We start from the raw sequence: 22146 nt of genomic DNA on the forward strand, positions 1-22146 counted from the left end.
ACCACAGTTCAAGGCCAGCTTGGGCAAAACTTTCACAGGACCCATTTCAATCAGTGGCTGGGTGCAATGTAGTATGCCTTCCATCCCAACAACATAGGAAAGCACAAATTGGAGGATCATGGTCCATGCCAATGTGGGTAAGACCCCATCGTAAAAATAACCAATGCAAAAAGGGCAGGTATAGTGTGGGTCAAGTGGTAGAGTGCCTGAACTCAACCCCTACAATACCACAAAAAAAAAAAAAAAAAAAGAAAGAGAGAGAGAGAGAGAGAGAGAGAGAGAGAGAGAGAGAGAGAGAGACAGAGAATGGATTTTTATGCCATAAAGAGTTGGTAAAATTTTCAATGGATTTTTGCCTATCCAATGATTACAGAGATGGCTAAATTATAACAGTGTGAGTTCAAATACCCTAATACTTTTATCAATAAGGTTAAGAAAGGAAATTCTGCATAATGTACTATGTGATAACAACTTTTTTCTTCCTAAAGATCTTGTTCCTCCAAATTACAGCTTTCTTTATACTGAACATGCCTAAACTAGTAAAATGTGCTATACTACAAAATGTTTGGGACCCCAAAAATATAAAATAGAGTCTCTGATCTTTTGTTATTTATCATCTAATAGGAAGAAATGGCAAGAATGACTTTACAAAATACATAACATGAGCAATCAAGCACTCACTTATTCGTTTTTCATCCAGCATAGGACCAGGAGAATCCATATTGAGGAGTGCCTCAGCAGCCTCAATAGTTTCAATTGTCTCATCCCCATTGTGACAGGAAGCTTCAACTACAGTACATTTAAAAAAAAAAAAAAAACAACAGAATTAGCTACAACATAGCTCTTGCTCTGAAATTCATACACTGCTACTTTCCTAAACCAGGATACATCACTTACTACTGAGTTTATATGCACACAAACTATAACATTAAATTTATATCAACATATAAAACAATATTGAATCTGGCTGGCTATTAAGTAATTAGCTATTTGGGGGTTTTTTCATTTAAAAAAAACTTTCCAAGATGCTAGAGGCAAAAAAAGCAAAATAGACTCTGATTCTGGAGGAAAGCCACTAATCATTTCTCTGATGATTCTTATATTTTCCAGAAAAAATAGGGAGGGGATTAGACTAGAGTAGAAAAGGATTCTTGAATGATAGAAATTTTGGCATTGGGCAAATTGCTTTTTATCTCTAGGCCCCATATTATGAAATGACTGGGTTGATACTCTTAGGAACTTTTTAACTCCAAAATCCATGTTCATACTCTTAGTTCACTGCTGGGAACAGAGGTCTCCATTAATCTCTCAATCTCCTGTTCTTCTCTAATTAGTGAATTAGCACAACTTCCAAGAAGTTGTAGGTACAGTCACACTGTTAGAATCTAAACCTGGTTTGGTAAGTATCATGTTCTACTACCATATTTCTCATTGACTATGCCTAATACAAGATACAAATTACACATTTTTATCTGAAAATATATATACATATATACATATATATATATATATATATATATATATATATACACACACATATATATATATATTCAGGGATGGACAGTATGAAACTAAATAAGTCTTTTAATTTTATACAAGGATAAAAATAAATACAAACACAGCATTTGTAAAAGAAGAAGAAGCTCCACAGGTAAGAGTGAGGTCTACAGATTTCAAAAAATTTTAGCAGCACAACCCTTTTCCCAAATGAAAACTTACTTGGACCTCCAACATACAAACAAACAAAAGTGGTATTTTTTAATGTACACTTTCATAGATTAAAATTTGTATCAAACAATATGAAATAATTCAATGATTAAATTTTTTCCACTGTACAACCCACTGCAGTGCCAGCAGCCTATAGGCAGAAGACAGGCAATGGTTCAGAGCCACAGTTTGCTCTGGCATGGGACACTATGTGAGACCAAGGGGGACTAAAACTAATTTTGATCAACACGAAAATCTGAAATCAGAAGTTATATATAACAGCTGCAATCTAATCTAAGCCTCAAATTTTATAGTCACTAGGTCTTTTTATTATTGGAAATTACAAGCAAAAAACTGTAAAACAGTATCATGACACCCCATGTGTCCATTCCCAATGTCAAATATCATCAACAAATGGCCACTTTTCTTTCATTCATGCCTATTCACTACCCAAGTCCTTACCCTCCAAAAAGGATTATCCTGAAGGAATCCAAGACCCCATATTTTATCTCTAAATGTGTTAGGATGTATATCTAAAAGGTAAGGAGTTTAATACAATATCAAATCTAACAATAAATAATTCCTTAATACTGTTTGTTATGCCCCTCAAGTCCATAAGTTGGAGCTGGAGATTTAGCCAAGTAGAATACTTGCCTAGTATGCACACAACCCCCAGAATCACAAAAAAAAAAAAAAAAAAATCATTAAGTTGAATTCTAACCTTCAGTAGCTCAGTATATGACTGTACTGAGACAGTGTCTTTAAAGAAATAATTTAGCTGAAATAAGGCCTCTAGGGTAGTACTGTAAACCAACACTTCCAGTGTCCCTCTAAGAAGAAATCTGGACACAAAAGTATAGCGGAAGACTGTATGAAGACACAAGGAGAAGATGGTCATCCACATGCCCAGGAAAGAGGCCTCAGAAGAAACCAAACCTGCCAACATCTTGACCTTGGACTTTTAACTTTTAGAACTGTGAGAACATGTCTTGTTTGAGGTACCCACCCTGTGGTACTTTGTTATGACAGCCTAACAAACAACTATACTATCTGAAACATATGCAAGAGCAAACTATCACTGTCTCCTACTCCTCACTCTGGAGCTACTAGCTTCTTCCCTTTTTCTTCACATTGTTTAGGCAAGGATACTTAGTTAAACAAAGGCTTGAATGAGGAGATAAGAAAAGGAAAAGGGATTCTGGGCAGAGATCTGGACAACAGTGGTTCATGAGACCGCATCTCAGGAAATCCAGGCATGGTGATGCATGCCTATTAAACCCAGCTACGTGGTAGGCACAGGCAGGAGGATCATGATCCAACGCTAGCCTGGGCAAAAAGTGTGAGACCGTATCTGAAAAATATCTAAAGCAAAAATGGCTGGAGAGTGGCTTAAGTGGTAAAGCGCTTGCCTACCAAGTTGAGTTCAAACCACAGCACCACCAAAAAAAAGGGTTGGGGGGGAAGGACATGCAAATAGAAAATCTGATTTGAGATATGGCTGGCTCTCTTGAGCCTTCCATACCTGTTCTATTTGCTGGGAAGGAGCCTGCTGTATCTTTTCATCTGCTATCTTCAAGTCCAAACCCAAAAGAATGAAACACTTAAAGAAACAATTCCTTCTCCTGAAGATTTAATATCTGCTTTCCTAATATCAATTTCCTCTCTGGGGGACAGAGGCTTCCCTGATGACTAAAATCAAGAATAAGTATTCCTTTTCAGGGGGAGACACTGGTTCCCAACCTACAAGTTACATCAGGATATACTGCAAAAACCCCGGTAGGTGCACAACACATACATGGTAGTGAAGGTCACTATTATAAAAATCACATGGTCACAGTCAGCAATGAACAGAAACTTTTAATCTGACTAATCCAATTTTCTCTTATTGATACACTTCATTGGTTTGCTCTCAACAAAGGATGTGAATAATAGCCAGGCACCAGTGGCTCATGCCTGCAATCCTAACTACTTAGGAGGCTGAAATCGAGAGGATCGCAGTTTAAGGCCAGCCTGAGCAAATAATTCCTCTCCAAAATAATCAGAGCAAAATGGACTGGAAGCATGACTCAAGTAGTACAGCACCTGCTTTGCAAGTGTGAAGCTCTGAGTCCAAACCCCAATCCCACCAGAAAAAAAAAGACTTTATATAGGAACTGGAGATGTTGCTCAGTGGTAGAGCGCTTGCCTAGCATGCTGAAGGTCACAGAGTCAATCCCCAACGCTGAGGTGGGGTGGGAAGGAGGGAATGAATTATGATAAAATTCATTATAAAATAATGATAAAATAAATTATGTAAAATATAGAGAACACACACAAGTTAGGTGTTGCCAGCCAAATGTTATCAATGGAGGTTCTGCCACTCAATAACTTACCCTTACTTTATTACTATAAGAAATATAAGAATTACCACCAGGCACCGTGGCTCATGCCTGTAATCCTAACTACTCAGGAGACAGAGATCAATAGGATCTCAGTTCAAAACCAGCCTGGGAAAATAGTCCTCAAGATCCCATCTCATCATATGTTCTCCCTCATATACAAACTTTAGATCCAGGGCAAATGCAGTAGTGTTGCTGGACTTGGGTCACATGCTAAGGGGAGAGCACATACAGGAGGAATGGGGATAGGCAGAAAACCCAAAACTTGAAAATGTCTGATGTCCCCACTACAGAGGAGCTAATTACAGAAACCTTAAAACAATAGAGGTCAATATGGGAAGGTGACCGGGAAGTAGTGAAGAGGCCAGGTAGAGATGAATCAATACGGGTTATAATACACTTGTGCATGAAAGCAATGCTAGGAATCTCTCTGTATAGCTATCCTTATCTCAACAAGCAAAAATGCTTTGTCTTTCTTATTATTGCTTATGTCTTCTCTTTAACAAAATTGGAGAAAAGGGCAGAACAGGTTCTGCCTAGAAGCAACGGGGGTGGGTGCGGAGGAAAGGGAGGGAGCGGAGGGGCAGGGGGGAGAAATGACCCAAACAATGTATGCACATATGAATAAATGAATAAAGAAAAAAAAAAGATCCCATCTCAAAAAAAACCCATCACAAAAAAAAAGAAGCTAGTGGAGTGGCTCAAGGTGTAGGCCCTGAGTTCAAATGCCAGTACTGGGGAAAAAAATGAATACACTTTTTTTTTAGCTTACTAATTTGATGAATTAAGGAGACAATGCCACTTTTGTAACATTCTTATCAAAAAAATGTGTATTATTTCTATTTCAATCACACCACTAAAACTGAGGGACATGTTACAAAATACATAACTAATGCTCTTCAAAGTTTCCAGGTTAAGAAAGACAAGGAAAGACTGAGGAACTGTTACAGACTGGAAGATACTAAGAAGAAATTATTTTTAAAATAATATGTGAGAATCTGAATAGCATCCTGGAAAAGAAAAGGAGAATTAGTGTGAAATTAGTGAAATATAAGTAAGATATAGGTTGAGTTAATACTGTTATGACCAACATTCACTTCCTGTTCTTAATGAACGCATAATGGTTACATAAGATATCACAAGGGGAAGCAAGATGAGAAATATAAGTGAACTCTGTGCTATTTTTGTAACTTCTAAGACAAAAAAAAAAGAAGTTTTAAGAATACTCTCACAGTTATCCTACAGTAAGCACTCAATAACTGATAGTTATCATCTCCATTTACTACTACAGATATTTGCAATTTTACTCAGTCCCAAATCAATCTTCCCTTCCTTCCTCCAGTAAGAGCTGCTCTTTATGATGAGTTCCAAAAACACTATTCCTGGCCTAGTTTTTCAAGTCTGTAAAAATCAGAAATCCACAATTCCTCTTGTCCTTTCCAGCCTTTACTTTTACATGTCACCTATTGATTCTATATACAATCCACAAATACCATCACTGCAGAGCTTTCTGGAGTGTTATGACAAAAACGTCTTAACTGTTTGGCTCCATGTCTGTGCCTCAAAGTTATCATCTTTCATTGTCTTTTATCATGTTTCCAGTATCTTGAGTGAAAATAGTATTTTTACTTCACACTGTATTTGCTTACTAAACAAATAACTCTCTTGGCCATACAAATAGAATATTTGTATTTTGTAACTTATCATGACTTCAAATTCTATGTCCATTTAGGGTTGCTGAATCTCAAGAGCTCTCTATACATGAAGGATATTAATCCTTTACCTACCATGTAGATTGTAAATAATCTTTACCCATTTGTCATTTGACTTTTTACAGCAGTTACACTGCTTTGTAGGGTAAAAATGTTTTCAATATTTGTCACCAAAATCAACATATCTTTTTCCTTTGCACTTTCACCCTCATTTTCATGCTTAGAAAATTGAATAGTTAACTTTTTTAAAGGTTTTTTATGGTGTCCCTTGTTATATTAAACCCATTTGGGAGTTACGTTGCTATTTTGGAATACAATTAAAATAGAAATTTAACTTTCTTTTCGCTAGCCCACCAAATGAAAATCCAGTCATTCTTCCTTTTTCTTCTGATTTAAAATGTCACTAGATCATATGTAAACTTCTTAAACACATCAGTACCTGCATCTAGACTTAATATTCAGTACTAATAATCCAACTATTTTTTCACTAATACTGCCTTTTTAGTTACTGCCACTTCAAAAATGTTAGTATGGGGTAGCCTAAGTTATTGATGCAAGAAATCTTTACTGACTACATACTATGTATCAGGCATTGTATGAGGTGCTAAGGTAAAGCTGAAAACAAGGCAGCCACAAAGTCACCAAAAGTAACTACAGATATACCAAATTATCCCTATTTTAGGTAAATGTGCTTTTGAAATAAAGATGCAAATACTTCCTCCCAAATAATTAATTTTCTCTAATACCCCCAACATCTCTGGGCAAGATACATGAATGTAAACATACAAAACTACAAAGCATGTACCAATTTTTAAAACTTAGAAATTTATGTAGTGTACTCTTTAAGTTTGAAATATCTTACTAGTTCTGACTGAATCTGAAGAAAAATCTTATAGAGATCCCAGGACCTTGCCATACATTTAGGTAATGGATTACTATTTTGTTTCCTGTGGCAGTCAAAGAACATCCCTGTTTCTCCCTATATACAATATCTCATTCTGTTCTCAGGAATAGAGCTGGGCCTATAAGAAAGTACACAGTAAAGACATGATGAGTTATGAAGGCTTGATTCTCCTGACTTGCCTCCTATTTTGCCCCATCCATCTTGATATATTCAGGAAAAAAGAAAGGGGAAAGGAGAAAGCAGTATGAAGCAAATTACAGAAAGTGTCATTTTCTCCCCGTAGTGCTCTATCTTCTGCACATAGCGCTTACTCAAAACCAAGGTAGAGACTTCCTATGCTTCAAAACCCTCAACTAGGACACTGCCTGAAACTGTCATGCTAGAGACATGCGCACCTGTAAGGGTGATATCATCGTCGTCGTCATCTATGATTTCTTCTTCAGCAACATCCAGTGAACTCTCCGTGATCATGTCATTGGGCTCTTCCACACAGGCCAGACCAGCATAGCTATTGAGAATGTCAGCACCAGGAACATGTTCCACAATTACAGCAGGAAAAATGGCTGGATCTCCAAGCTGGGAGGAGTTGAGAGAAAGTGAGGCCAAACAAAAGATTAACAAAGCTTTGCTTTTGTTAGATACCAACCCAAAAATATTTTACACTGCTATTTGCTTTTTGCAATGCTGAAGATCAAACTCAGAGTGCTGCTAATACCCTGAAATACTGGGCTACATCCCACCTCTATTTTATACTTTATATTGATTGTAGTTTCTACATCATCAGCTACTTACATCTTTTCCCCCCATGACTTCATGAGATAAGGTTTCGCTGTGCCCCCTAAGCTGGCCTGAACTCATTATGTAGCCCAGGCTAGCCTCAAACTCAAGATCCTCCTATGAGCCAGATGCCGGTGGCTCACGTCTGTAATCCTAGCTACTCAGGAGGCAGAGGATCCTGGTTTGAGGTCAACCCAGGCAAATAGTTCCATGAGATCCTATGTCAAAAAAAAAAAAAAAAAAAAAACCCATCACAAAAAAGGATTGGTGAGTGGCAAAGGTGAAGGCCCTGAGTTCAAGCCCCAACACCATAAAAAAAAAAAAAAAAAAAAAAAGAGATCCTCCTGCCCTCTCCTTCCAAGTACTGGGATTGGATGTGTGAAGCCCCACGCCCAGCTCCTCTACTTACAAACTGACAATTTTAGGCTGCAAGCCTATGTATCTATGCCACATAAACTTTCATTACTAATCTCAGGTTTTTATAAGCAAGTTTTCATTGAGTAGAACTATTAATGTACATTCTTAAATGATATTACGTAGGAAACTAATAAGGTATCATGAGTGCCTAAGCATGGACAAAGAAGTGGCATACAAGTGAAATGTACAATTAAATAAAATTTAATAAAAGTTTCTTTAGCATAAAAAAAGTCTGAGTTTTATAAATAATATAGTCTCTTGGCACACAGGCCTTGCTTTAACATCTTTTGAGTCACATTTTCTATTATTGTCCTCTTCAAGAATGGCTATATTAAGAACATAAATTACCACTACTAATGTCTGGTTATGAAGTCACAGAACTTTAGAACTGAAAAGATCCTAAAATTTTAACCTAGTTCAGCCACCTCATTTTATAGAGGAGCAAACTGATCCAGAAAGCATTTATAACAAACTATATAGCTCAAAGAATTCTGACACAATCTTAACCCATATTCTCCCAACCATAACATTTAATCACATCTATTTATCACTGTCTTCTGATATTTTTTATCAATTTATTGGAAAGTGGTGGACCTATTGCTTCTTTAGCCCAATACTACAGTGTAACTAATACATTATATTCTGTAAAAGCAGCACAATTTCCCAAACCAGGAAAGTTAACTATAACACTTTACTACTGTCTACAGAACGTGTTTAAGTTTCCCCAATTTTCTAATATTCTTCGCAAAAGAAAAAAACTTTTTTGGCTCAGGATCCAACGCAGGATCATTTAGCAAATATCCTGTTTCTTAATGATAACTCCTTTAACTGGAACAGTTTCTTCTCCTTTAGTTCGGAGTGACTCTTTAGTCTTTGCCTTTCACAATCTTAACTTACTTTCTCTCTGACACAGGATCTCACTATGTATCACAGGCTGGTCTTAAACTCGAGATCCTACTGCCTCAGCCTTCCAAGTGCTGGGATTACAAACGTGTGCAATCACACTTGGCTAATTTCAACTCTTGTAAAGAAACAGATCATTTTAAAAAACAAATGACAGGGGCCGGAGGAGTGGCTCAAGTGGTAGCAAGTGTGAAGCCCTGAGTTCAAACCCCAGTACCACCAATAAATGAATGAATGAATGAATGAATGAATAAATAAACAAATAAATGACAGAAGTGTAAAAAGGAGAGTATTTGGGCATAGGAACCAGTGGGAAGTGGTAGGACAAAGGAGAGAGTATAAACGAGGGGTGCATATGATCAGAGTATTTTAGATGCATGTATTTAAAGAATGAAACCTGTTCAAAATTACTTAAAGAGGGAAGATAAGAAAAACTAATAGAGGGGGTGAATTTGATCAAAGTACACTACATGCATGTGTGAAAACACTACAATGAAACCCACTTGTACAATTAATATACAGTAATAAAAGAAGAATACAAGTCATTTGTTTTATAGACTATCCCCCTACTTGAGTTTGAATATTTCTTCACAGTTAGATTCAGTTTGCATATTTGGCAAAAATACCAAAGAAGTAATGTTATGTCCTTTAAAATGTATCATGTCAAAAGGCCCAAAATATATCTTTGTCCCCAATGCTGGGAATATTTACCCTGATCACTTAGTTAAGGTGATATCTACCTGGTTTATGCTCTATAAAGTTACTACTTTTCTTTTGTAATTAAGAATTATTTTGTGAGATGATACCTCAAGACTATGTAAATATTCTGTTTCTTAGGTAAACATTTCCCCACTAAGTTTATTCTCTTAGACGTGAGAAAAAGCTTCTACTCATAAACAATAAAATACTTTGCTATTTTCCTTAAGTCTGCTATACTGAAAATATTATTTATGGTTTCACTATATGCTAAACAGCAGTATAGAACTGCACACTCTGGGTAGGTATGATTTCTATCCTAAGAATTCAGTTAACTAAATTTAATATATTTCTTAGGTGCTAAACAGGTACTATCCTTGCCTTCAAGAATGCTAGACTCTGAAATTTATGGGTAATTACCCTAAAGCACATTTGGATCGTTTCATTTCAACATATTTCTTCCTGTTTCAGAAAAGAGGAAGTTAGCCAGAAGTAACCGGCTTTTCAAATTATAAAAATAGTTTTCAAACAGAAACTAGGGGCTTAAAAATTATACTGTCAAACACACACACACGCAAGAAAGAAAATATATAAAATATCCAAAGTAAGTACAGACATTTGGCCTTCCCACTTCCTGTCCTGAGAGGTGATTAGTTGGGCACACAATCCAACTGAGCAAGAACATGCACTTGTTAAAACACTTCACTCTCTCTTTCCTCCTAGGAGCTCCACTTAAGCTTCTACTCTTCTAACAAGGCTGAGCCCAGAGTTCAGTAGAGTTTTTATATGACATCATTTTATGTTGTCACAACCCTATGTACAAACCCCACATAAGAAATGTGCTCATCACCCCATTCAATGTTAAATAAGAAATTAGGTTAAGAAATCTACTCAAGGCCAGGCTCAGTGGTTCACACCTATAATCTCCATTATGTAGAAGATGGAGATGAAGGGAATCAAGGTTTGATGCCAGCCTGGGCAAAAAAGATAGTGAAACCTTATATCAACCAGCAAGGTGGTGTGTGTACCTGTGATCCCAGCTAGGTAAGAAACCAAGAGGACATAAGTAGGAGAGGCTCCTAGACTAAAGGCTGGCCCCAGGCAAAAACATGACACCCTACCTGAAAAGTAACTCATACACAAAAAGAGCTGGAGTGTGGCTAAACTAGTAGAGCACTTGCTTAGCAAGGACAAGGCCTTGAGTTCAAACCCAATACCAAAAAAAAGAAAAAAGAAAAGAGAAGAAGAGGGGAGGAGGAGAGGATAGAGAAGAGAATGCAATTCACAAGTGTAGCTCTCACCCAAATAAAACCAAACTATTCCTCCTATTCAAATGTCCCTGACTCTCACAAATTAGGCAGACTGGTCAGAGTGCAGATATTGTAAGGGATAGTGCCACAATTTTACCTGATCTATATAACTTCTACAGTTCAAATAACTATAGACACTTAATTTGCTTCCTTGACCTATTCTACTAAACTGTAATTGAACTGGAGTTGCCGATTACTTTTTCCCCCAGAATTTACAGGCTGCAGGAACATCTACCACAATAATCAATGCCACTTCTACTCAGTGTCCTCCCCAAGGCAACTAGTTTTACCAGTTTCTTTGATCCCCAGCAGAGAGACTATACATAATCAACTATATTCTACTTTGCTTTAAACCAACATCATAATTTCAGCTCAGATAACTTAACAATTTTTAAACTATTTATTAAGAAAAATTTTGCCAGTGTGGTGGTTCACACCTATAATCCCTGCTACTCAGGAGGCAGAGGTATGTAGTCCCATGCTGGCCTGGGCAAAGCCTGAGACCGTACTTAAAAAATAAACTAAAAGCAAAAGGTCCGGGAGCATGATATAAGTGGGACAGCACTTGCCCTGCAAGCTAAAGGCCTTGAGTTCAATCCAAAGTCATGCCAAAAAAGGAAATGAAAAAAAAAAAAAAAAGGGATAAATTGGGCTAGGGATATAACTTGCCTAGCATGCACCAAGACCCTGGGTTTGATGCCCAGCACTGCCAAAAAAAAAAAAAAGAAAAAAAATTCAGCCACAAAAGTAGAAAGAAAAATGTTTCCTTTACAGCAAAAGCTTTATTAAAAGTTAAAAGATACAAGGTTCTATGATTTAGAAGGTGGCACTGTGTAGTTTAAAAAAAAAAAAAAAGGAGGAGGAGAAGGAAAGAAAATTTGTTAGTCAGGAGACCTAGGGCCTTCTCCAACACTGATGTCATAACCATTAAAGCACCCTTCCACATTTTATTTTGTTAAGATAAATTTTAAATTTATGGATTCGAAAAACTGCCTAATCATACAAGATGACAACAGAGAGCTTATTCTCATGTGAGTAGCATGCACAGTGGTCATACAGCTGCTGCCTCTGCTATAGCTATTCGCTAGCACAACGCAGTATGTACCAGGCATTTTGCTCATTGCTTTACGTGAATTATCCCTCCAATCACCACAACACCCTACAAAGGAGATATATTGGGCTGTTTTATGCATGAGAGAGTAAAGGCAAGGGGTAGAGAAACGGAGTTGGCCCACCATATCCTCAGATTTAAAATGCAGAGGAAAAATATTCAAAAAAATTACAATTGTACTGAGCATATACAGACATTTTTCTTATTTATTTCCTAAATAACACAGTATAATGACTATTTATATAGCAGTCACATTGTACCCCATATAAGCAATCTAGAAATTTAAAGTATATGGGAGGGAGTTCGTGGGTTATGGGAGGGAGTTCGTGGGTTATGTGGAAGTACTACACCTTTTTATATAAGGGACTTGAGTATCTGCAGATTTTGATATCCACAGAGGTCCAGGAACCAATCCCCTCAGATATTAAGAGAACCACAAGTTATAGTAAGTGACAGAACCCTAACTTAAACTGACTCCAAGGTCTATGTTTTTTTCTTGCACACTGTTATAGTCAGCATTAAACATGGTGGTTTTGCTTTGTTATATACTTGGCTCCGTTCACAAACACAATAGGTAAGCAGCCAAGTTTGAGGGTAGAGGTATGGCTTAAATATTATCTTTTCCAGGGACTCATCCATCTGAATGTATAATAAAACTGTTCAGCTCCTCTCAGTCCACAAGGTGCATCCCAGGATCAGTCCTCATATAGTCATATAGTCTTCTCTTTCCAAACCTGCTTGTCTCATGAAAAGCAGGGGCCACATTTTTAGTCCACTGAAATGGGGATGTATATTCAAAGTGGTTCACCTCTAATCTCTCCATGATTCCTTATGTAAAATACAGACCAACTTCTTCGTAAGAATGAGAGTAAGGTAAGAAACTTGAATCTATCCATACAAAATACATCTAGAAAATGCCCCCCAAGCAGCTAAAAAGACTATCTGCTTTATTACCTATCAATGGGAGGAAAGTGTGTACTCCTGTAACTCCAGCTGCTGATCTGGACTCAAGCTAAACTGCCTTTTAAACTGCACTGGCTAGCAACTGACTAAAGTATGAGTCATCAAGAACCTAAAACTTCAAAACCATACATTGTAAAATTCCTCACAGAGAACTGGTTCCCTGGTTTTTGGTCTTTTTCTTTGTGGTACTAGAGTTCAATCCCAGGACCTCGCACATGCTAGTAAATGTTCTACCACTGATCTATGTCTCAGTCTTCCCAACTTCTTAAATGAAGACATGGTAGAATTTGACACTGAATTTTCTAAGATTTAGATTTTAAAAATTAGGACAGTATTACTTTGGTAGGGCTGCCATAATAAAGTACCACAAATTAGGTACTACCTTAAGCAACAGAAATGCACTGCCTCACAGTTCTGGAGGCGAGAAGTCTGAAATCCCGGTGTTGGTGGGGTTGTTTCCTTCTGCAGACCTATTCTCCTTGGCTTGTAGATGACTGTTTTCATGTTCACATGGCATTCTTCCTGTACATGTCTTTATTTAAGCCTCCCCTTTCTTTCAGGACACCATTCATACTACAAGTTCACCCCACTCATGTTAATTATATCTGCAATGACCCTATTTCAAACAAGGTCACATTCTGAGGTAACATGTGTTAAGGCTTCAATATATGAATGGGGAAGGGGAGGGAGTGTACACAATGCAACACATAGTAAGACTCAATTTAATTTTGCTGTAATCTACTATTTGAAAATTGGTTCCCTCTATCCTAAAAGAACTTCTAAAGCTTATGGCAACAAAGATTACATACATTCATACATATATGTAGCATATATACATACACACATGTGTACATATGTATACATGTGTGTATGTATATATATAATCAGCTTAGTATGGTGGCTCACTCCTGTAATCCCATCTACTCAGGAGGCAGAGATTGGGAAGATCACAGTTTGAGGCCAGTAGGGCAAAAAGTTATTGAAATTCCATCTCAATCAATAAGCCAGGTATGGTAGTATGCACCTGTGGTCCCAGCTATGCAGGAGGTCTTAAGTAAGTGGATCCTGGTCTGAGGCTGGCCCCCAGGCAAAATTGAGACTCTCTCTGCAAAAAGAACTAGAAGCAAAAAGGGATGGAGGCGTAGCTCAAGTGGTAAAGCACCTGCTTAGCGAGCCCAAGGCCCTGAGTTCAAACCCCAGTATTGCCAAAATATGTATTTGTGTGTGTGTGTGTGTGTATACACATATATATATATATATGCACTGATATGCATACTATATAATATATAATTAAATAAGTACCTATTTGTATGTAATTATTTACATATAACATATAATCCTATTACTGTTTTTGAATTGAAACTAGACATTATTCTTCAGGTTCCTTTTCTGAAGACCATCAAACCTTATCCACTTCAGTTTTTTCTACATCGTGTCAACCAGACCTCCTCCCAGATTTATTTAGAAGAGGAGCTTCACGATGAGAGCACTGGGCATGGTGGTATGTGTACCTGTAGTCTTAGCTATCAGGGAAGCTGAGGCAAGATCACTTGAGCCCAGAAATTTGAAGCCAGCCTGGAAATATCATCTCAAAGAAATATTTTTTAAACATGAGTTTTTCATAAAATGGTGACAAAACTGAAAGCAATGAGATCTGTGAGATCCTCCTAAGAAACAAAGGTGTCAGCATAGTCTTCTATGGTGTCCTAACAAAAATATTATATTCTACTTATGTGGCTACTTCTTTGAAAAATAATTCTCCATCTTTAAAAGCTCTCCTTATTTAACTAATTAGATAAATGTCTTTTCTGTTTTTTTCCCTGTGCTGGTGATCAAACTCAGGGCTTCACACGTTTGGCAAATGCTTTACCACTAAGCCACATCCCCAGTCCTACCTTTTATTTGAAAAAGAGAACCCATGAAATTCGCTCAGTACTTATCCTGAGAAACATGTAAAAATATCAGTAACAAGGGATCAAATAATCAAAGCACCTGGGGGTAGAACAGATTTATTATTAAAGCTTCCAAAGTGAGTCCAATTTGCAACCAGGAGTCAAAACACTGATTCACATAAAATACAATATTCAAAACTGCATTTCCTAAATTGAATCTGCTCTTAGTTATTAATGCCATTATTTGGAATGCTTATAATCCAAGTCTTTTGCTTTTTAGCATTTATCAAGTATTTTCAATTTTATTTTTGGAACAGAACCAAAGTAAATCACAAACCATGGACAGCAGAGAGGGAACATTTCCTGGAATTAAATCTGTCAAATATCAGTTTCTGAAGCATTTATTTATTTCTAGAATAAATTTATTTCTAGAAATTTATTTCCAGAAGTAAATTTCATGATAGTGATAAAAACTGACTTTCATCTGCTTTGTAACTGTATTAAAGAACCTAACAGTTCAAGGTGGGTGGATATATTTCAATTAACTTTTTCTATTAATTACAGGTACATTTAGAAAATATGTTGAAAGTTTTCAGACATTTTCTTGTAATTCTCAACTTTTCTTGTATTCTTTTAGATGTCTTTTAGAATTGTTTTTTCAAGTTAAAAATAAATCTGTGCTTTTGTATTTTTAAAAAAATATATGTTAAAAGCAAAATTTCAGCATCTTTAGCAGCAATACTAAAAATCAAATCAACTTTAGCAGATCAGAGGGACAGGTCCCCAAATTTCAACACATCCCTAATAGTTTCCATTTGCAGCTAATCACTTATGTGGCAATGCCATCAAGTAGAAAAGACAAGGAGAGTAACCAATGAAAATAAGGCTACCTCCCCTAGATAAACTTGCTTGTTACCTCAAGACAGATTTAAGAAACTATGGATTATTCTTCCAACTCTTTTAAGTAAGTAAATTTGTTCAGCAGATTTTTGAATATTAAAATGCACAAAAGCAGGGTCGACAGAGTGGCTCAAATGATACAGTGCCTATCTACCAAGTGCAAGACCTTGAGTTCAAATCCCAGTATCACCCCCACACACACAAAAAAAAAAAAAAAACACAAAAGTTCTCACATAACTTGTTTGCCAAGTTTCTCTAAGGGCAGCGCTCAATCTATTGCACAGTGATTGTGAAACATCCTGCCAAGGTCCTCTGTAAGATAGCTTAAAAATGAACTATCAACAAGTTTTCCTGACAAAGAAAGGAGGTTAAAAACAGTCTTTAATTTCTCCAGTAAAGACACTTCTTTTTAAAGATGGGTACAAAATGAGGACACTTTCAAGTACCTCATAATATATCTTTGTAACAAGACAAAAATCAAAAAAGCTCCCTGACTCTAAGGTTTTTCCAGTAAACATACACTTACTATGGAAATATATTTTTGAGACAAATTCCTGTGTGCCCTGCCTTCTGATCAGACTGTGTGTCCCCGAATCGTCATCCTCAGAAGTCACTGCACTTTGGACCTCTAATTTTATTCTTGAAAAGACTTCCTTCACCTTTCATTTTGAAATACAAAAGTATAAAGTTTGAAAAGCAGAGGTCTACCCAATAGGAGAAATGGAAACTTCAAATGTCTTCAACTCACTCTTCTCTAGTTTCTTTCAGTTCTGTGCATTGTTCTGGGGCAGAGATGAAAACAAAGCAATTGGAAGAAATCAGACATTGTGGTACACATCTATAATCCCAGCACTCGGGAAGGTAAGATAGGAGGATCTCCTAAATTTGAGGCTATTACACATAGTAACTGGTGAACAAAATGAAAATTGGAATATTTTAAACAGTTCTCATGGAACATTGTAAAAAATGAGTTTGGGAAATAAATAATGCATGAATATATTTGATTCCAAGAGTATAAACTGTTACTCTCTTTCCATAGGGTATCCCACCACAAGGGCTAGCTACCACTGTTAAAATTTCCAATGTGTGTTTTAAATGATTTCAGGAATAGAAGTATTACATAAAATAAACTAGGATTGTGCAATAATGCAATAGATCTCCAAGGACTGGCACAGAGTTTTCTGTGAAGAATTCTTCTCAACCAAATTCTCTGCATGCTTTGCAAATTTTGTCATTAAAACAGTTTCATTATCTGCAAATTAGACTATTTCTGTTGATTAACTCAAACTCCCTATAAATATCTTCTACTCTGTTTTTAAAAAATGGAAGTTTTAGCAACTAAGCAGAAAAATTTATGTAGTCAGTATACACCACACAACACATTGGTCCAACTTAAAAATATATATATATTTTTTCAGATTACAAGTGTAGTACGTGAATCTAGTTTTTAAATTTTTTAATACATAGATGTATTTGGGAAAAAATGAAAATCTGACTTATCCCAGATATGATTTTAAAAGATAATGTACTTAATATTCTCCCCAGTTCTCTATTTCCTTTTTCCTTTAATCTCTTATATACTAACATAATTGTTAAAAGTCTGAGCTCTCTTGAGCCAGAGACTCAATTCCAATGCAAATACTGTCATCTAACAGCTGTACATTTCTATTCCTATAATCAACCTCTCAGATTCTTCAATATAAAAGCAAAATGAGGATAGTAAGAGTTGTCACACAGAGAATTTTTGACAATCAAGAGAGAAATACATACCACATAAAGATGATAAAAGTAAGAGAGAATAAATATTTGCTTTTATTGTATTTAAACAAAATACCATTTTGAGATTAGCTTATTGTTCATATGCATGCATGAACATTTTGCCAGGTTTTGGAATCAGTGTTATGTTGGCTTTGTAAAAGTGACTTAGGCAACTATCTGAACCAAAACTGTTTCAATAATTCATTAAAATTTAAAATAATTAATCCATGAAGCTATTTGGGCCTACCAGTTTTATGTCTCTGGGGATTAGTCCCTGCCAATTCCTCAGTTTCTTTCATTGTTACTTGTGCATTTTCATTTCAAGCAAAATACCAAATTTAGGATGTTACTATTCCAAAAACTTATTAAAATACCTCAATGTTGTAGCCTAAATGCTTATCAAATCCACATACAGTTCTCCATCATCCTATTTCCCTTAATAGGAGTATAATCAAGCAATCAGGTCCACTACAGTCAAAAAACTACTAAGGAAATAAGCGAACAGCTAATAAAGTCAATTATTCACTAGCAGATACTCTAAAAGAGTACATAAATCCAGGCATACATTAAGCTAGGTTATTTTGCATAAAGGTACCCAATATTACTCTGGGTACCTTTTTTAACACTGCCCCACAAATCTATTATAGATGAAAGATTTTAATACACATCTTCAGGTTAGCCAGTAATAAATTCAAGGTAGTATTATACCAAAGAAAAATCAAGCCAGGCACAGTGGTGCATATCTATAATCCTTACTACTTGGGAAACTAAGACAGAAAGACTGAAAACTTGAGACTAGCCTGGTCAGCACAGCAAAACCTGTCTCTGAAAAAGAAAGAAAAAAGAAAATGAAAAAAGAGGTTCAGTGGGAGAGTATGTTTAACATGCTCACCATGGGCAAAGTCATAGGTTTTGGGACCAAAAAAGAGAGGTTTTTGGGGAGAAAAGGAAATAATGCTACCTTTATCATATAGGGTGATTTGAGATCAAAGTAAATGCAGAGTAGACTATGAATTACAAAAGGCTGTACAAACTGTTAGGCAGTATTACCTTTACACTGTATACAAGACTAAAGCAGGAAATGCTTCCTTGGCACACGGCAACATCAGGGTTTAAATGTCTCTATTAGTCTACTCACTTCCTAATGGCTTTCCTCTATCAACATCTTAGTTTTCATGGATTATTTGTCATAAATATCATGATATAAATATGTTATACGGCTTAATATGAAGGGAAAAATGATTCAAGTCTTTGGCAATTAGCATAACTAATCCATGAAGCTATTTGGGCCTACCAGTTTTATGTCTCTGGGGATTAGTCCCTGCCAATTCCTCAGTTTCTTTCATTGTTACTTGTGCATTTTCATTTCAAGCAAAATACCAAATTTAGGTTGTTACTATTCCAAAAACTTATTAAAATACCTCAATGTTGTAAAAACTGTGTAAAAAAGTATTCTCTAAGCCAGGTATGGTGGTGGTGGTGCACTTGGGATGATGAGGCAGGAGTATGGCAAGTTTGAGGTCAGCTGGCTACATAAAAAGTTCCAGGACAATCTGAGTTATATACTAAGTCCCTGACTCAAAAGAAACAGGAGGTGGGGAAGGAGGGTGGGAGGGAAGGCACAAACAGTGTTCTCTAGTCTATCTGTGAGTTGTGCAAGAGACTGAACTATAAAACAGAGTGACATGGTACTCCAATGTGGTGAAAAATGATGAAAGTGACTATGATCGGCACTTCACAAGGCTTACCCCACTGAATCCCCACACGCTATGCTGAATTTTGGTAAGTACTAGTCAACTGGCCCAGAAGAAACAGAGCTGAAATCTGACTCAAGTGGGCAAGCTTAGCTACCATCACAGATGGCAGGTAAACTGCAGTCATAATGAAAACTTCATCTTAGTTAAAGCTGAGTTTAAAAATTGTGTCAAGTTTATCTTCTTCATGAACACTATACTTACAGCCACAACTGAACCAAGTGTGTTTTACTTCTGTTGGCTTCAGAAGGTATGGGTGCTCCTGAAAAAGCCTGGCATTTCTCTTCTACAGAAATCATCGAAAATGCAAAGGTTTAATTAAGTAAACACCCTTTTCTCCAAACTTCCCCAAGATAACATTTGGAATTCCATTACAAATCCCTATGAAGTTAAAGTCTAACCCCAGTATAGCCCTTTCATGACAATTGGGCTTCTTTAGTCTTGCCCAGATTTGTCTCTTTTTTTTTTTTTTTTTTTAAAGCCAGGATAAACTATAATTTGGCCATGCATCTCAAAAAAGTAAAAAGAGTCCACAAAAATTATCTTAGTTTTCTTATTGAAATACCCACCTTGTAAGATTTCTTGTTCTGTTTTTTTTTTCCTTTTCCCCAGTGCTGGGTATAGAACTCAGTGCCTACAAATTCTAGGCAAGCATTCTACAAGTGAGTTACATCTCTAGGCCTTAAGAGTGCCCACTTAAAAAGCTAATTATATTGGTAGATTTGGGGGGGGGGCAACTATATGAACACAATGTTTACTTATAAACTTACCAGACTAACAAGGTTTTTAAACATGTAGAATCCATGTAACTCAAAAGTTTTAAGTAAAATCATAATTAATGGGTCAATTTTTGCTTCCAAAACAAGACCCTTGATAAGAATCTTTTACAATGTTTACATAGCATAGAAAATAAAATGAAGCAAGATATGCCTGAGTATGGACAGTTCAACTACAACAGAACTATTCCCAGAATAAAAGTCACAAGGGCTGATGGATTGGTTCAAGTGATAGAATACCTAACAAGTTCAAGGCCCTGAGTTCAATCCCCAGTACCACCAAAAAAAAAAAAAAAAGTCACACACAAAAAAAGATGATCATAGATAATGGCATATTAGAGTTACTCCCAAAATCCTGAGCAAGCGATGTTAAAATAAAAGCACTCTCCTACAGAGTGAATTTGCCAGATTTCTAAAATCTTGAATGACACATTTTATTGGTTTATTCTAGAAACAAGCCACCCATTCTGACTATTATCAAAGGAACAATAACAAAAAAAAAGCTGAATAAATTTGTATAACTGGTACCCCAGTCACAAACTCTCACGCAAAATAATTGGATAATGTGGACTATACAACGCAAGACAATAAATGTTAACGCTTTTACTTAACTTAATTTAGGTCATTAGTATGATGACTATGATGCAGATAGAAACTGCTTCATATATGTATGTGCCAGGCTCTTGGGAAATGCTTTGCATAAATATTTAATGCTTATAACCTGAGAGCTGAATCTTTTATTTTTGTGGAGAAAGTAAGTCTCAGTGATATTTAAAAACTTGTCTAAAGTCACATGGCTAGTAAGTGATAGGGCCAGTTTCCTAAACTGACACTCCTTATATCACATAACACTGTCTCTAAATTGACCAGAAACATCAATTTTCATGATTTAGTATTATGTAAAAGTTGTAAGTAGATGGACTGGATACACATTAATCATTACATTTTGTTTTCCTTTTCCACTGTGAAATCCACTTCAGTGCCAGCAGCCTACAGGCAGAAGCCAGGAAATGGTTCTGGGGTAACACTTTGCGCTGGCATGGGACACTATGAGAGACCCTGGGGGACAGACCTGCCACAAACCCAAACCCATGCATTAATCAATTACTTTTTACAAAATTTATCTCCCACTAAATCTTCAGATACCAAAGTATTTTTTCATATGTGTGTGTGCTGAAATTGGAAAGGAGAGGAAGGAAAGTACTGTTACTTGTGCTTCCTGGAAGTTCTCGTCCTATAAAAAAGGCAGTTACTTGTAAATGTTTTTGGTTTAAGCAGGCATGGCAGCATGTATACCTGTAATCCTAGCTGTGTGGAGGTCAAAGATAGGAGGATCAGAGCCTAAGGGAGAACCCTGAGCAAAAACTTGAGACCATGCCAGAAAAATAACTGAAGCCAAAAAGAGATGGGGGTGTGGCTCAAGAGGTAGTGCACCTGCCTAGCAAGTGCAAGGCCCTGAGTTCAAAGCCCAGTACCACTAGGAAAAAAACAAAAAACAAGAACTCCACACCTTGAAGTAGTAATACATGGTACAAATAGATGAACCCTGAAAGCATATGCTTAAGTGAAAGAAGCCAGCCAAAAAAAGAGTATATAGTATATGATTCCATTTAAATATGAATGTCCACACTAGGCAAATACATAGAAACAGAAAGCACATTAAGGGCTCCCAAAGGCTGAAAGAAGTGGTAAGAAATAGTACATTGACTTTCAGTGGATATAGATTTTTTGGGGGTGAAGGGGGTAATATAATGTTCTAAAATTGTCTACAGTGGGACAACTGAATAAAGACTAAAAACCACTGAATTATACATTTGCAATAGATGAGTTAGGGCTGGGGATGTAGCTCAGTAATGGAGTGCTTGCCTAGCATGAACAAGGCCCTGGGGTCAATATCCAGTATCACAGGTACATACGTACACACCTACACACACAAAGATGAGTTATATCAAAATAAGGCTCTTTAAAAAAAAAAAAAAAAGATACATGTTCAGATATATCAGGTATAGATTTTCTATGTGTAATTATACTAGCAGGTTAACTAGAATGAGTAACACTTTTTTCCCCCTAAAATGCAAAGAATAATTCTACATTTAAAACTAAATTTTTGGCTTTTGGGATAAGATGGCAGATTACAAGCTTGCTACATGCAGCAATGTGTGAATCTAAAGAGAATAACAAAGAACAG

General features: G+C 36.4%; 1 protein-coding gene and 2 non-coding genes across 7 annotated transcripts in view; all 3 read right to left on the reverse strand.

The window, feature by feature from the left end:
• Elf1 (E74 like ETS transcription factor 1) overlaps positions 1-22146 on the reverse strand; it is a 92783-nt gene that overhangs the window by 16443 nt on the left and 54194 nt on the right. For all 5 annotated transcript variants that reach the window (XM_074043299.1, XM_074043296.1, XM_074043300.1 and 2 more), the window contains exons 3-4: positions 7097-7277; positions 682-789 (exon numbers count right to left, since the gene is read on the reverse strand). In XM_074043299.1, the coding sequence (XP_073899400.1) occupies positions 682-789; positions 7097-7277 (289 nt within the window). The remainder of the gene's footprint in view (positions 1-681; positions 790-7096; positions 7278-22146) is intronic.
• On the reverse strand, positions 1829-1957 carry LOC141413202 (small nucleolar RNA SNORA42/SNORA80 family). Its single transcript, XR_012438010.1, has one exon. It is a non-coding gene; the product is annotated as a small nucleolar RNA SNORA42/SNORA80 family (small nucleolar RNA).
• Positions 20919-21053, reverse strand: LOC141413201 (small nucleolar RNA SNORA42/SNORA80 family). The gene has a single exon (XR_012438009.1). It is a non-coding gene; the product is annotated as a small nucleolar RNA SNORA42/SNORA80 family (small nucleolar RNA).

This window comes from Castor canadensis, chromosome 10 (assembly GCF_047511655.1).
Source record: "Castor canadensis chromosome 10, mCasCan1.hap1v2, whole genome shotgun sequence".
Taxonomy (NCBI): domain Eukaryota; kingdom Metazoa; phylum Chordata; class Mammalia; order Rodentia; family Castoridae; genus Castor; species Castor canadensis.